This window comes from Xiphophorus maculatus, chromosome 18, assembly GCF_002775205.1.
Source record: "Xiphophorus maculatus strain JP 163 A chromosome 18, X_maculatus-5.0-male, whole genome shotgun sequence".
Taxonomy (NCBI): domain Eukaryota; kingdom Metazoa; phylum Chordata; class Actinopteri; order Cyprinodontiformes; family Poeciliidae; genus Xiphophorus; species Xiphophorus maculatus.
The window spans coordinates 20,360,646-20,377,288 of NC_036460.1; the positions used below are offsets into that span (position 1 = coordinate 20,360,646).

At 37.3% G+C, this 16,643-nt stretch overlaps 1 protein-coding gene across 1 annotated transcript in view; it reads left to right on the forward strand.

The window, feature by feature from the left end:
- Positions 1-16,643, forward strand: part of tlcd2 (TLC domain containing 2) — a 30,530-nt gene that overhangs the window by 2,980 nt on the left and 10,907 nt on the right. Inside the window, exon 3 of the mRNA XM_005801042.3 lies at positions 5,442-5,524. Within this exon, the coding sequence (XP_005801099.1) occupies positions 5,442-5,524 (83 nt within the window). The remainder of the gene's footprint in view (positions 1-5,441; positions 5,525-16,643) is intronic.

A 16,643-nucleotide genomic window follows, 5' to 3' on the forward strand; every position in this document is an offset into this window, starting at 1 on the left:
ATCTACAAGAGTAGAACACATTTCTACAAAAGTAGAAATGTGTTCTACTTCACATTTAAGTAGAACACAAATGTGAAGTGGAAGGGCAATCATACGTGGTTTTCCAACCTTGTTTTTTTTTTTTTTAAGTTAAAATAATTCAGTATATTTATTTAGTACCATTTCATAACAAACATCATCTCAAGGCACGTTACAAAAAGAAATCAATTCAATCCAATCACAAAGATGGATTGCAAGAAGATTACATGTATTCTTTGATTGCAAGTTCAGTTTATTTAAAAATGGCAAATGTAAAGAAACCATTGGTACAAATGACAGAGTTTACAACATTCACTCCTTCTGGAGACGCTTGTGTTGACAAGTGGACTCAACACTGGCTTTCATATTGTGGTTGACTTTGCAGCAATCCCTCATACTTATCAATACTCATACTTGTGTCAACAGTGGAGAGGAAACCCCCAGTTTACAAAAAAAAACCCCTCACACACACCCAATAAGAAACACAGATGTGCTGATCTAGAAGTATTTTCTATGTAATTAAACAAAAAGTAAAGAGTTCAGGTCAGTGGTAGTTCCTCTACAAGCCAGTTTTCAAGTGTTGTAGGATGAAAAGAGTTCATGCAGTTAGTAATAGCTAAAGTTTTGTCTACCAGGAGAGAGAGATGGGTGAAACACAGAAAGGCCAAGTGTATCATCTATTGAAGGAGAATATTAGATTCTCAGCAGCAGTGGTGCAGTAAGGGTCCACAGAAAGGATGTTTTTTGTCAGATGAGGAAAAAACAACTTTTTGCCATAGCTTCAAAATTAAACCAAACTCTGTATATCACTTTAAACAAACCATTTCCACAGCAAAGCATAATGGTGGCACCACCATGCTGTGGGGATGTAGCAAAAAGCACTTCTATTTTCCTACTTTGTGTTGGTCTACTTACTACATGAAATCCCATTTAACAGACATTAAGGTTTGTGTTTCAAGGGGAAAATGTGTTTGCACGGTGCTGCACACTGTAAGACAATCATTGTTTTGATGCATCATGAAAGCATATAGAGCAACTTCTAAATAAACTATGCATCTGTAACGAGGAATAAGCTCTCTAAGCGTAAATACCTTTGCAGTCCGTCTAGGACGTGTAGTGAGCAGTCTTCAAAAGAAAACTCTCAGCGTCTCGATGGTAATCATGCAGGTTTTCTTTCTGATAACTCTCCTTCCAGACAATTTTTTTCTAAACTTCCCTGGTTGTTTTCAATAGTGAATATTACAACCTGTTCTCGAACTTTAGTGCAATTAAATTTTGTCTAAGTTTATTAAAATTCCTCAAACCTAGGAGTGCATGTCCAACTATTTTCTAAAATATCAACTTGCCCTGTTTTTTTTTTTCTTTCTTTCTCTCATTATTACTTATAACCATCTAAGAGCAAATATTTTTTTCTCTGTTAAATAAACAATTGTTTGGAGGATTCATTTTGTACATAAAGGGCTCTTGAAGATTCTCCGGATGCTTGACGTTCCTTTAGGACGCCCAGCCCTGCTTGCTGGAAGCGGGAGCAACAAGGAGCTGTAATGTTGTGTTGGTATGTGAAGCTCAGTAACGGTCATTATGATCTGTACCAGGCAACAGGCGTAAACACATACACTCGTGATGTCACTGTGCCAGTGATTGCGTCGGGATACAAAAAGTCAGTCCAACAATGCAGGCTGTCTGCATCAGAGACAGTAACAGAATAGAGCTGCCACCCACCAGCTGCTACACAAGTGCTTCTCTTGACTCTTCCCATCAGAAAAGTGACATGATCCTGAAAACTCTATTTTTTTTCTTCTTACATATTTGCTTAAATGTTTTCATCAAGCGGAAAACTTCTCAGTCACAAAAATAAAGACTTCTCCTTCTGGAGAGTGGGGACTCTGTCCAATACTTGGGACAAAATGTCCCGACCATTGTTGATTTTTCAATATGTATAGGAAGTGGAAGGGCAGAGGTCAAGAGATTTTCTGGCCGGTTACCGATCAACAATATTCCTCGAATCTCCGACCTACTGATTCCTGTTTGGCTGATTCCAGCTTCTCTTTAAAAACTACAATTAGCAACAAACCTTGCGTCAAATTTCTTCTTAAAATGTTAGTAAAACATTTATTTTTTCAAAAACGGTCAAAAAGTTACAGAGCTGCCTCTCTGTGTCACAGCAAAGTATCTATAGATGGTTTGATTTTTATTCTCCATCAATCATCTCTTTTAGTAATTTATGAATTTATTAATAAACTATAAATAACACCAATAAATTAAATCATATCATAAATCAATCATATTAATTTATTACCTTTGATTAATACATAAATATTTAACAAATAAGAAAAGTAATCATTTATTAATTTTTTATTTATGTAGATAAATAATAAAACTCAAATCTGTCTTTTATTTAATTGTGTTTTTTTTCTTTGAAACTTTTATCTTAGTGCTCATTTTTATTGGGATCCTAATCCCGCTTTTTATCCATAAATCCTTTTGAAATATGAGAACCTTATATCAAAGCAAAATAACTTAGTGACTACTGTATGTCTTTGTATATTAGATTTATTTGAGACACATTGCCACCTTTCTTTTCAGTTCATAATAAGCAACCTGAAGCTGGTAGATATTAATTGGAATTAGTATACATTGAGTAGGGTGTCGAATTACATAAAACTATTGATATCAAACCGGTAAGAAATGGTGCCTGATTTGTCCAAGCAGGCTGATTTTCTCTCTCTTTTTTTGTTTGTTTGTTTGTACGGCAGTGAGTTGAGAGAAAAACAAGCCAAACTAACACAGTACAACCTGGAGACTGTGCAAACTTTATACCAGCAGAATCACATGGTGCGCATGGATGTAACTTTATAAATGGTCCAAGTTAAAGTACATGTGATGCAGTGAAAAGGCAACTTTATTCATACTTGGAGAAATAGAAAAACATTGGTTGCACAGTTGGTGACAGGCTGATGTCCTAATCAGATTTCCCCGTCATTCCAGCAGTCATCAGACGAGTCATTTATCTGCCTGAACCCATGTGGTTTTGACTAACCTATTTAAGGACGAAAAGCCCCGATTATGTGCACCTGGTTCTTGTGTAAATATGTTGACCACTATAGACATCTCAAGTTTCATGAAAAGGAAAATAAAAGCTGCTTCATTTATCTATTTTACTCCAACTTATCTGTTACATGCAGGGTTGCCCTGTATACAAAGTAAGCTGTAGTTTGGCTTCAATCCCAGATTGCACAAAAAGAAATTTCCACCTTTGGGAAGACAAATTTGATGTCTGTTTTTCTATCTCACTTGCATGCTCTGTTTAAATATAGGTCAGATATGACTTTTTTTTTTTTTTTAAAGAAAAAAGTGAAAGACTCTCATGACATGTGGCTCAGTATGATGATCGTGAACAAAAACAATATGACTTTATGTAATCATTATTCTTTTATAATGTAATATTTCTAAGTTTGAGTCATTGTTAGCTGTGGATATTTTTAGGAACAAGGTTTTATTCCAAATTAAACTCCAAAGGTTAAATTCCATGATGAAATTCAAAATCAGTGCAGGGGCTTAAAAGCTGTGAGAATATGTTCTTATCTTTGAATTATTTTGTGTTCTGTGTTCATGTTTTCTAATTTACTTTGCAAGGTACAGTGGCAAGTTCTGTATCCTGTCACTTTCTGTTTATGTGCATGTTGTACTGCTGTTGTCCACTGGGGGCAGTGAGAGCGAGTTCTTGTGTATAGGCAGCACTGTTACAACCAATGGAAGTGAAGAAGTTGATAGTGAACACAGCTATCTAACAAAAGAAGTGTGTTTAATTGCAAATATGAGTACTGAACAAGAAAACGCAACAAAAGCTATGTTTTCCCGAAGTCAAATAGAAATAAATATTGTTTAAATTTAGCTGTAGCTACAAAGTAAGTGTAAAAAAAAAATTTACTGTCCTATCTTTGAAAAGTAATGTCGGAAGCTTGACAAGCTAATGTTAGCTTGTTCATTAACCAAATTTTCTAGATACTGAGCCAGAAGGCACTGTAACTCTTTTAGCTTCTTGCTTACTTGGGTTGCGTTCACACTGCACCTCGAAGTGGCCCAATTCCGATTTTTTGTCAAATTTGATTTTTTTTTTTTTTTTTTTTTTTTTGCCGTGACCATTCACACTTCCAAACAGATGCAACCAGTATGCGTTCTCCAGTGTGAACGGGCAAGCGACCTGAAAGTGTCCCGCATGCGCAGTAGAGGGCACAATAACGTCAGCGTTCTCAGTGTTCTGCCAACCGCCATAAAAAGAAGAAGTGCTCACTGTTTGTGGACGTTAACATGGAGGCTTACAGTGGAGCATAGCTTACATATTTGAAGTTGTTGTCCGACCGGAGCAGCACATTAACAACTTAATCCTCATTATAGTCCGTCATGGTTGTTGTTTTTCTTCCCGCTTGTATCAGGACGCAGAATAGTGACATTTGTCGAGTATCAGTTCGGATAAATGCAACCTGGACGTTTGGTCCCATTTGAATCGGATACGTATCGGATTTGGGTTGCATTCAGAAAGAATCTCACTTGTGCTGTTCAGAAAGTCATGAAAAAATCAGATACAGGTCGCATTACGTCAAAAAAAAAAAAAAAATCGGAATTGGGTCACTTCGGGCTGCAGTGTTAACATAACCTTGGTTTCCAAACAAGGTTACCTCAAGCTGTTCTCCCACAGTTTTTTTTAAATCTTGCTATGCATGTGGCTGTATTGGAAAAACAGTGTTACAGTGTTTCATGTTTCGTAATATACAGAAATTAGGATTTTTGTGGAAAATCAAGTCCTTTTACAACTTTGAAGTAGATGTGTTGTTTTTAATAGTAAAGGTAAGCAGGACTCATGATTAAAGCTACATTGCTTATATATTTATCTTGCATCTCATTGGCAGAAATTTAAGCCAAAGGTCGTTTGAAAAACATGCATTTTTAATTCTATGGCATACATTGGACACCGTTTTAACTGCTGTCCAAAGGTAGCAGAAACATGCGACCTCTGTGGCATCAGGTGGCTGTGTTGTCTCTTCTTGGGTTTTTCTCGTAATCTTTTTGGCCACGTCACACTTAAATTGTCAAATTTCCCCTGTCACCGAAGCCTTCAGTCCCTTCATTCCTCCCTGCCCCTCCTAACACCAATTTCTCTTCTCTTTTTACCCCGGTATTCGTAAAAGCTGTCTCCATGGATACAGTTGGTGGCGAGAAGCGGGTGGTGGATATGAATAGCCTCTCTCTAGGAAGTCTCCTGGTTGCCATCGCTGCCGTCATGAAAGCAGCCCCCTAACAGCCTCCCAATGCACTCGATTAGCTCAAAGCTGCCTGTGTCAAAACAACTTGTTGTGTTTTTGGTTTTCTTATGAATTGCTTTGGTGGCGTTAACCTTGACCGAACTTTCTCTGTCCCAACAGGTTACTTCATCTATGACTTCCTTGACATGGTGTGCAACCAGAAGCTGATTCAGTGTTGGGAGCTGCTCTTCCACCACGTCGTGGTAGGTCTCTCAGCCATTGAGAAATAACTTGGGATAAAATGCCTTATGCTGTTGCAATATATTTTTCACTGGTCACCCTTATTGTTTCAACATTGTTCAATTACCCAATGTGTAAATTAGATAATGCCGCTCTTGACAGAAGCAGTGTAAAAACAACAATATTCTAGGAACAAAAAGACAGTCTCTCCGCGGTGTGACCAACCGCCCCCCTCAACCCAGTCAGTCTCTTTTCACACACTCAGAACATTAAACTCCACCCAGCCTCACCCAGTTTTTGCCGTTGCTCTAACCACTCTTTAGTTATCAGATTCCAGAGAAAGTCAGCCGTTTTTGTCACATGGCGGCTCCTCAGCACACTGCCATGTTGACATTTTATATATTTTCCTGGTGGAGGATTTGGGTTACACTGAGGAACATAACTGTGGAAATGACCTAAGGCAAGGATTTTGTGTGAATTTACTTTTCCACCTCTACGTTTTGTGACCTACATCCAAGGCCATGTCGAACTTGATTCTGCTGTTGCTGTGCAGTTATCGCCACTCAAAACAGTTTTTCCTTCCTTCCTTGTGTTTGTGCTTTACTGCCTCGTCTCCTTCTTTCCTTTTATCCTCACCCATTTCGTTCCTTTCTTTCCTTACTTGTGTGTACATCCTTCTGTATGAACTTTCTGCCTTCATTCACTCATCCCCTTTTTGCATCTTTTTTCTGCTCCTCTTCTTTAATTTGTCCTCCTTTCTTCCCTTCTTATTGCTTGGACGCAATAGTGAGTTAATAAAACACCAAAACTGCAAAAATGATGAGCTTTATTTGGTGAACAATAATTTGGTCCTTACATATTAACATTCACTGTATAAAAAGATGCATATTCAAGTCTGACATTTAATAAGACTTAAGTCCATGTTTTAGATCAGCTAAAAATGGCAAATTTATTACCATTTTCTAAAAGCCACAAAAACATGACAATCTTCTTATATATACATTTAGTAATTGTTTTTTTTTTCCAGAGTCAGAAGTTTACATACAGTTAGAATAATATGGCTCTAAGCAGTTTGGTGAAGTTCAGATGATGTCATGGGTTTGTAAGCTTCGCATTTGAGTGAAATAGAGGAAGACCTGCAGATGTTTTTTTTTTTTAGAGCAAATCCTCAAACACATTACTTCCTTGTATTACATCAAGGAAGAATCAAAAGAAATCAGATAAGATATCAGGAAGATAAGGTTAGTTTCTGCTCAGATACACGCGTTTCTGACTGCGGTGCAAGTATAAAGATCATGGGAATGTCTGACCAGTTCAGGTAGGAGATCAGTTTGGTGTGGAACCTGCAGCTTCCTGCCATTAAAATGTATGCACTATAATTTTGCTGTAAGTTTCAGCTAAATCAATCTGATGCCTGAAAAATCCCTGCTGGTGAAGTTGAGTGTAGTTCACTCAACTTCAACTTTGTTTGGAAAACAAACCATGTGTCCTGCAATGCCCTTGTAAAACTTGACAGATTCACAGAGAAGATTGCTTTCTTGCTTTTCTCTGAAAGTCTGGACCCTCCTCGCCTCGACTTCCAGGGAGACTTGTGAATGAGCTTTTTTGGCGCGGCCAGCTGGCTTCAGATTGTCGTTAGAGCGTGGGAGGGATGGAGACTCGTCTCTCATGGCTCTGTGAGCTTCTCAGAGAGCTCCCTCTGTCTCTCTTTACCCTCTTTGTTACCCCTTTGTACCATCTCTCATTCATGCTTTCCTGCAAGGTCAACTGCTGGATTTCAGTGTGAACGCATTTCCATGAATGTTGTGCATGACTAGATGTGGATCGACTTCATTTTTTTAATGCTTTAAAAACAAAAACTTTTTTGCTTTGCATGCATTTGTTACACATTTGGTAAGTTACTCCCAAACATCCATTAATTAATTTCCAATAGTTCACACTATTTGCAAATTATAAACCAGCTTGTCATGAAGTCAGCAGCCAAGCTGACCTGGAAAATTTGGTGGTGAAAGAAAAATGTTAGGATCTGTGTCAGCAGTGGAAAATACTTTACTTTTTGTCTAATAAATCGACTTTGCTGACATATAAACAATCAGCACAAGCTGCAAAGGTTTGCTCCCACTTCTGTTTCACACTGTTGGAACATTGTGTCCCATTGAGGTATATGGTTTATTAAACTGCTGCTGCATTGTAAAGGCAGCAATCTTAGTACCTTAAAGCTTCGGCTGACTTCTGCTCATGGCCACTTCCTGTTTGTACCGGATCGTGTAACTGTAATCCCATAATGTAAATAGGGCCTTTAAACTCCCTGTTTACGTTGTTTGCTGTAATTGGCATGTACCGATAGCTGTGCTGAATCTTCATGTCTGAAATCTCCTCAGAGTTTGGCTTTTTTTTTTTACAAGCAAACACTGAACCAGCATGCGGTCTGAGGCGAGATTTGCTGATCGCTGTTATTGCAGTCCAGGAGAAATAGCAGTCGAATATTCCATGGAAAGTTTTTTTTTTCTTTTTCTCAGCTCCTGTGCAGCATAACACTGTGCTTCATTTAGGAAACAGGAAGACCTGAAAACAGAAATAGTGTTTCTTCTTCTCACGGCCTTACCTCCCATATTGGAAAGCATATGTTTAGGTTAGGGACCTTTTCTTTAAATAATGTATGTCTTGCAAAAATCTAATTTTTGGCAAACAAATCAGACTCTCATGGTTCATAAAATAACAAAATTAAGTGCAGTATTATAAAAATATATAGGTAATATAAATAAAGCAAACATAAGCCAGATAAATGCTTCCTGCTATGAAGTGATGATGCTTATAGAATAAAGACTTGAAAGAATAAAGTTGATTCATTCAGAATGCAGTGCCAAAACACAAACTTTGATATATTTTAAAATATATTTTTAACACAAATGACTAATTCAAAATATATTGTGAACATTGTGAAATAGATATAAATACCATGTTTTGATGTATTTTCTGGTATGTCTTTACCAGCTTTGCACATTTAGAGCCTAAAATGTTTTCCATCTTTCTTTAGAAGACATCTCCAGGTTCAGTCAGCTGGATGGTGAGGCTCATTTAATGCAAGTTTTAGATTTTTACCTCAGATTTTCAGGAATGAATTTGAATCTGGACTTTGATTGGGCCATCATGACAATGGACATTCTAGTGTATCAAAACTTTTTGTCAAGTGCGCCAAAATTTATCAAGTCAAAAGCACCTGTAAGCCAAACAATACAATCACAAAAATATTTATTGATTTATTTATTTTTTACCTGCTCAACAATAAACTAAACATGATGTATTTGAATTAAAAAGATAGATGCTTTAACAGATTTGGATGCACCCAGGTCATACAAAACCTGTGGAAAACGTCATGTGGTTTTTGTTGAACCCGTACTTTCTTTTGGTTTATCACATACAATCCCATTTAAGCACAGAAATGTTTGGGGTGGAAACATGGCCTCGTAGTACAGTGGGTAAAAAATAGCACTGAGTTTCCTCCTGTAAATACTGAGCTTGTAAATAAAACAAAAATGTAGGAAGAGCGATTCCACGCAGGGGCCAATTACAGAGAAGAGAAAGCAAGTGAGTATCAGCAGCTATATCTAATTTTCTTATTTTTGAAAATCAAATCATGTAGAAACGGCACAAATCGGTTTTGTCCCTCCGCTCTCTGTTTTCCTGCTTCCAGGCAACGATTGGACATCTCACAGTAACATCTATATTAGGATATGTTGTATGTTTGCATATGTGTTGCTAAAGCAGTCAAATCTGGACTCTGGGTTAATTAGGTCAATGGCTTCTCATGCCTGCCTCATCTACTCCTAAAGCAGGTTACAGGCTGTAAGATACTGATTACTAGTCTTGTAATACTTCAACTTAATTTAGAATTACATTAGTTTTTGGGACGGGTTACATTTGATTGCAAAAGTAGCTTTTTTTAACATCATCTAAAATATAAAAAAAACCCAAAATATTTTGAAATACCCGAGGGAAAAAGACTAATTTCTTCTGAAAAGCCATGTATTTTCCAAGAGTGATTTATGATGCACAACTTCTGGGAATTATGACATAGTTAGAATAAGTTTTATTTAGTCATGCTGTTTTCTTAAGTCATGCTGTTTTCTTAAATCTTGCTCAGATACTCAAAGGTGCCATCGTCATGACATTTTTAGATTTGTTTTTGTGTTCTGCTCTTCTTCCTGGGTAAATGGTATGCGGTGATGTCAAAGCAAATGCATTTTAAGAATCCAGCTGATCATGTGTTCGTAACCTAGAAACAATCTTAGGTGTTTTATTTATTTTTTTATCAATAAACTCATTTTTATCTGCTTCTTCTGCTCAACACCGGCCTCTGGTATGAATGCAACGCATTTCTGTTTACAGGGAATGAAAGTAGATTTCTATTTTTGTCTTTGTGTGAGGAGTGTAAAGCTGTCCCATGTAGCTATCGGGGAATTGCATGCTTGGAAGCACCTTGTTGGTTTGTTAACTGGAAGTCAGAACCTGCTCACATTTCTACCCGAGAAACCAGATTAACGAGAATGGGTCTAACGTTTTTTTATTGCCTCTTCTCCTGCTGTCGTGCTATGCCCTGCAAAATAAAAAAAAAACACTACTTTTCACAATATTAAATTTTTTAAAGGCTTATTTGGTCTTTAGTCTTTATATTTGCTAACTGACTATATTTGTACAATGTATCAAGTGATGTTATCATTGTTTTCCTTGCATTGACAAGAATATTAACCGGAACTTCAAACGTTTCTTGTTCATTTTCTTTCCCATTTGCAGTTCCCCCTAAAATTAAAACTAGGCTTGCTGGCAAAATCCAAATGATAAACTAATTATACAAACAGATGAAATTGTCCATTTTGTTGCACATTTAAAACAATCAAATGTAATAAAAACAAAGGAAGACACAACCAAATTTATGAAAGGAAGCATAAAATTAGAACCTTACATAGATAAAACATATAATAGGATTTTAGTGAAATTCAAGACTTCATACATACTTTAAATAGTAAAGGTTTGACAGTAACATTTTATTGCATGTTACAAATATGGCTCAAAGTAATAATCATTGAGTTACAGAAGAGTTCGCTGCACAGAAAGGAAAAAGTTTTCATACATACAGCAAACACCTTGAATGTTTGGCTTATTTATAAGCCAAAGTGGAGAAACATTGAAGAATACGCTGAACAGCAGACCCACAGTGAAGCACGGCTGTGGCTGTGTGATGCTATGGGTCTGCTTTGCTTTCTCTGGCACTGGGGAACCTGCAACCTGTGAGGAGCAAGAGAGATTCAGTCAAGTATCAGGCTATCTTAGGGAAAAATGCCAGTTATCTGTGAGAAAGCTGAAGCATCATTGGTTCAGGAGGAAGTCCTACTAGATACTAGAGAGGCCAGTCATGAGTTGAAGTAAAGAAATAAGATGGCTATATAATCATATAATTAACAAACTGGAGTTGTTTGTGTGAGGAGCGGACCATGATTTGCAGGTATTAACACCTAATGGAGGCTTTACTTAGCATTAAAGATGCTTGTCCTGAAGGGCCTCAATAATTTTGGGGGCATTTTATGTTTAATTCTGGAGAAACCATTGGAGCATTAAATGTGCTGAGCTTAAACCTTCTTTGGAGCTGGAGTTAAATAACTTTAGGTGCTTCTTCTTCAATCTTGAGTGATTTTTCATCTCTATATTTCACTCTAAAGCAGACAGACTTTACAACCTCAGTGATTTACAGTAATAATTTTTATTCTTTTCTTTGCACAGCGCTCTGCATCATCTTGGCATCTCCAGCTATTCATTTAGTATTTATGTGTTAGTTTTTGCTGTCCTGCACATCCCTATAATTCCAGCTGTCTACATACTATGGGAGTTGTAGCTCCTCCTTGTTGACCCACATTGTGGTGAGCCACACCTCTTGGAATGAAGGTTTCTTCACCACATTGTGTCAACATATCACAAGCTGCTGGGAGCTCCTTTTTGTTGTTCTAGTTGAAATATGAATAATACAAACAGCAGATTGAGCTGACTTGACTCGAGCACCTAAAAGAAAGACAGATTAAGCCAAGCAGCAGAAACAACAATGAAAGAAGTAGCTTGTCACTCTCACAACAGTGGTTCTTCAAGCCGCTCTGCTCTTACAACCAGAGAAAACTGCACCATCTTTGGCATTTTAATTGAACAGAGTTAAAATCATATAGGAACAATATGTTGTTAAATGTTAGTATTTTTTTTTTTAAATTAGGAAAAACCTGGTGTACATGCATCTTTAAATCAATTCAAGTCTGAGAAGATGAAGTGGAAAAGGAGATAAAATATTTTTTTTAAAAAAGCAGTTTGTCTAATTAAGACTTATACAGTACATCCTCCATTATGAACCTTAAACACCCACAGGTGTTTGGATTCAGGTGTTTACAGATAAGATCTATCTTGGTCTGCGGTTGCCACTAAAAAAATCTTGAATTAATGAGTACCGTACACTTTTCAGTGTTGTTGTTACATATGTTGTTTGTCATGGTGGTTTCTCAGTTTTCTGGGGGCTTTCTTTCTTTCTTTCTCTCTCTCTATCTATCTATATCAATATCCACATTCCAAATGTTAACCAATTGTGAAAATAAATCTGTTGCGTTTCTCTTTGGCACTCAGAAAACAATTCTGATTGCTACACTGTCGGACAGGATCACTCTCTTTGCCTTTGTGTACCATTGTCTTCAAACAAAGCTTTATGAAACAAGGGAAGATAACAGATGCACGTCTTTAAATATTAACCCAGCTGCACGGTCTTTAAGCAGACTAAGAAAAACAAAGACATACAATGACTGAAAATGCTAAAGGGATTTGAGAAATTTGCTTCAGCTGAAAAGAATGCACATTTCTGCCTCTCACACGCCAACAAACTCATATAAGAGACGTAGAATGTGCCTCGCTCCGCCCATCTACCACCATATGCAACACATGCTGTATTGTTCTCCACCCTCGTGTCCTGGTCAGGCTTCCAAACATTTTCTCTCCTTCTTACCCGAACACCTACTCTGCAGCGTCTCCCATCCCTATAAATACGACATACATCTCTGCATCTGGTTTGGGTGAAAATGTGTTTTTTTCTTCTTCTCATATTGTGTCACATTGAGCAATTTGCTGGTTCAGTGTTTTGTGGGGTAAGAAACATTTTGTGGTTGTCCCAAGGAGCAAAAATAAAAATAAGCACATATTTATGCATGTTGTTGTTTCTGCTGATGGGAAAGCTTTTCGAGGTTTAAGCTTCTTTGATTTGGTCAGTTTTGTGCAAATCAAACTTTTACAATAAAGTAACCAAACTGGACATTTTATTGTAAAAAGGCTTTTATGATCAGATGAACACAAGTGGGAATTAGAAGCATAAGTGACTGCATGGGAATTTGAAAGATAATTTAAAACCATAACTTAGTAATTTGTTGGACAGTAAAGTACAAGTGTCAGTGTCTTTAACCTTAAATTTTCTCTCATACTCACTAAAACACACAGACCAATGCGTCCCAAAGGTGCTCAAGTCAATTAGTCCATTCACATCTGCATTTTGGACCTGTGACATTTCATCTCAACCTACTTCAGTTTTGTACTTGTAATCAAACAACCTTTTACCCACATACCTAACCATTGACAACCAGTTTATTCATTTTGGTACATGATTTAATTTGATATTATTTTTGGCAGATTTTATTTGAAGTTGTATGTTCTTTGCCCTGCGATGGACTGGCAACCTGTCCAGGGTGTAACCCGCTTCTCGCCCGTTGCTAGGCACTAGCACCCCTCACAACCTGACTAGTTTATTAGTACTCTTTGCCAGAGGCTCTGATGCCCATGTAGATGAGTTGATCTTAGTGACGTCCTGCTAATGGATGTTTCTGCAATTAGCAGGTGTCAAAAGAATTCTTTCAGTCATCGGTTTTCAAAGAACAAGTGAAATACCCTCGGGGCGTTTGAGAACTGATGTACACAGTGTCACACAGAAGGCAGCTCCTTCTCATGCAGGAAAAAGTCTGGCACCAAACAAATAAAAATTCAAAAATACAAAATGGTCAGGAGGCAGAATGAGCAGAACTGGGTCCTGCAAACCAGGAGCCACACCAGCCTAAAAGACAACAAAAAGTTAAAGAATGGAGGTTTTATTTGTTACTGGTTGGCATAGCAAATAGGAAAGCCGTGTGGATACCTCCATCCATCTATTAGTGGGATTGGAAAACTGTGGGTGTGTTTTAGCATGGCGCCACACCTGATGACGGCGAACCGAGACATAAGAGATGTGAAACACACTTGGATAAAATCCAGCAGCTGCAGGATGAACCGGTGTCACAGCACGTAGTTTAAAGGAGTGTCGATGGGTGTGCCAGTAAGTCAGAGCACAATGCAGGAATAACCTCACATCAAAATTATGAAGTTGGTAGAGGAAAAAAAGTCACAGTTTCTTTATATCTGAAAAAATGCATTCTGAGTCTATGAGTTAAAAACTACAGTATAATGTTTACTCCAAGTTTGGGCGGTATAAAGCTTAAAAACTGAATTCCTTCATAGAAGTGCCACCTCCATAGTCAGAAAGGTATATAGCACATTTTCAGCAACAAGGCAATACAAAGTGCTTTACAGGAATTAAAAGGAAATACAAACAAATTAACAAACCAAAGGAAAGAGCAAAAGAAGAAAAATAATCTAATGTTGATCTAAAGTATGTAAGCTATAACTATGTTGCATGCAGTGTGCTACTTTTAAAGTTTTTATAACTGATGGATAACCCTTTTATTAGAGATGCAACAAATAGCTGTTTTTTTCTTTTACTGAATAAGCATCATGGAACAGCGTGTCTCAAACAACATATAAACTATCAAACTGGAATTTCCTCACAATAAATCAACTTGAAGTTATAAATAGCCTGCCAAGAAAAGAAATATTAATGGTGTTTACCAAAGTACTGTCCTGACAAATTCAGCTTGTTGTATTTGATTTTTTTTTTTTTTTTTTTTTTAAAAAGCTTATATTAATTGTATAATAGTACTAAACATCTGCCTCTTCATCTGTCAGACCTTGGTGGTTTAATATCCTTCCATTTTGTCCTTCGAAACATCTGGAGTTTTAACATGAAAAATGTGTGTGAAGCATGTGATGGAGTGAGAGGAGCCTCATCTGGTGTCAAGAGCTTTGTTGTTGGTACGAGTCTTTGTCCAGATGCATCTCTCGACTTTCATAACAAGTGGTGAAATATTTGAGGGGTTTTTTTTCACACTCACTTCCTTTCTGCTTCATTCATAAAAAAAGTCACCATTCAGTCATAGACGCCCTGCTGCAGGAAGACTAAAAATAATGCTTTGCTTCATCTGATTAGGCGGTTCGCTCCTTTAAATGAAAAGCCACGCAGTTCTAATCAACCGTGTTTATTGTAGTAACAGTGTTTTTGTGTACGTTCGTTGAGGTTTTCACCAGATGTGTGTGACGGAGAGGCTCTGAAGGGGCCTGTTGTGCAGCAGTCATCTGACTGGCCTCATGATAACATTTAAGACCCCAAGATAACCTCTTGTCTCTTCTGGAACTTTGGACTTGCTCTGTGTTTCATCTTTGCTGGTGTTTCCTACCTCCTTCTCTTCATTTTTCTCTTGCAGAGTCGTTTTGTCAGACCCTACCGCCGGCCAATCGTCCCCATTGTCCGCCTACAGTCACCATATGGCTGACATCTCTGTACAGAGTTTCCTACTGCTTTTCTTTTCATTACTTTCACTGGACAGTTTCATGTCTGTGTCTGTCCTGTAACTGTAGCGGTGTAATGTGCTGAGAACAACCTGGCAGATAGCCGATGCGAAGTGCATTAGTGCCCTGAATAATCAATCCATTCATTGTATGCACACACAAATGTAAAACCTAGTCACTATGCATTTAAGTTCACAGTTTTCCCAGCAGTGATTTATGTGTATTTTGTATTCCTGTGCCATAGTTAATCCTATCACATCTTTCACATCTTCTAAATAAACCACAAAATAATGAACTTTTTTACATTTTACCATATGTAATAACCTCCTTTATTCTCTATTTTTTAGCTACGTAAAATGATCTGGTAGAGAACCCAAGAAAGATTTTCATTTTATCTTTTATTTTAACCAGAAAGAAAAACTAATTGAGATTAGAAAGGTTTTTGGTCTAGATGTAAAAATTATTTTGTGGCAGAAAACTATAACTCCAAACTAGAATTGTCACAAGAACAAATTTTGATGGATTATATATTGTCACAGAAATCATTACAATTAACAATTATATTGTTGTTTTGGGATCATTTTTAAAATATAACTATAAAGGCATAATATTCCGAGTTCAGCCTCTCAAAGACCAGTAAACTTTAATTTTGTACAGAAGTCTTAACACTGGAAATAAAAACCAAACACAACCGAAGCCATAAATGAAATGGATTATTAAGTCTGTGTAAACAAAATTGCTCTTTAAAAATGGAAATTGTCAAGCTGATTTTAATTTATGCACGCAATTAGTTGATTGATTACGACAGGCTTACTCTGAACACACCATGCCCACAATGAAACATGCTTTTCTTCTGCAGGGGAAGGGGAAGCTGGTTAGATTTGATGGGAAGGTTGATGGAGCTAAATGCAGAGTGATCTTGGGACAAAACTTTGTCTACGGTAGAATGGTGTTGGAGCAGTCAAGACCTTAATCTAGTTGGGATTTTTAAGCAAGACTTTAAAATTGATGTTCACAGAAGCTCTCCGTCCAATCTGTCCGAACTTGATCTGTTTTAAAAAGGAAATGGGTTAAAATTTCAATCTCTAGATCCTCAACAATGGTAAAAACTTGAAACCACAAGAGCAGAAAAGCCGGGTCTGAAAGCTTTTAAATCAAGGCTGTTGAATACGCACGCCCACACACACACACACGCCCACACACACCCACACACACACACACACACACACACACACACACCAGACTGTTGAAATGTGTCAGCTTCCTTCCACGTCACAGTAATTTATTACTTTTATTGCTCTCTAAAATACATTACATTAACATTTGCGGTTGTTACGTGACCACATGTGAAAATGTCTCAAGTGCTTTATGACTATTGAATAGGTTTGCACCAGGGAGAGGCAGCCGTCAGCTCCA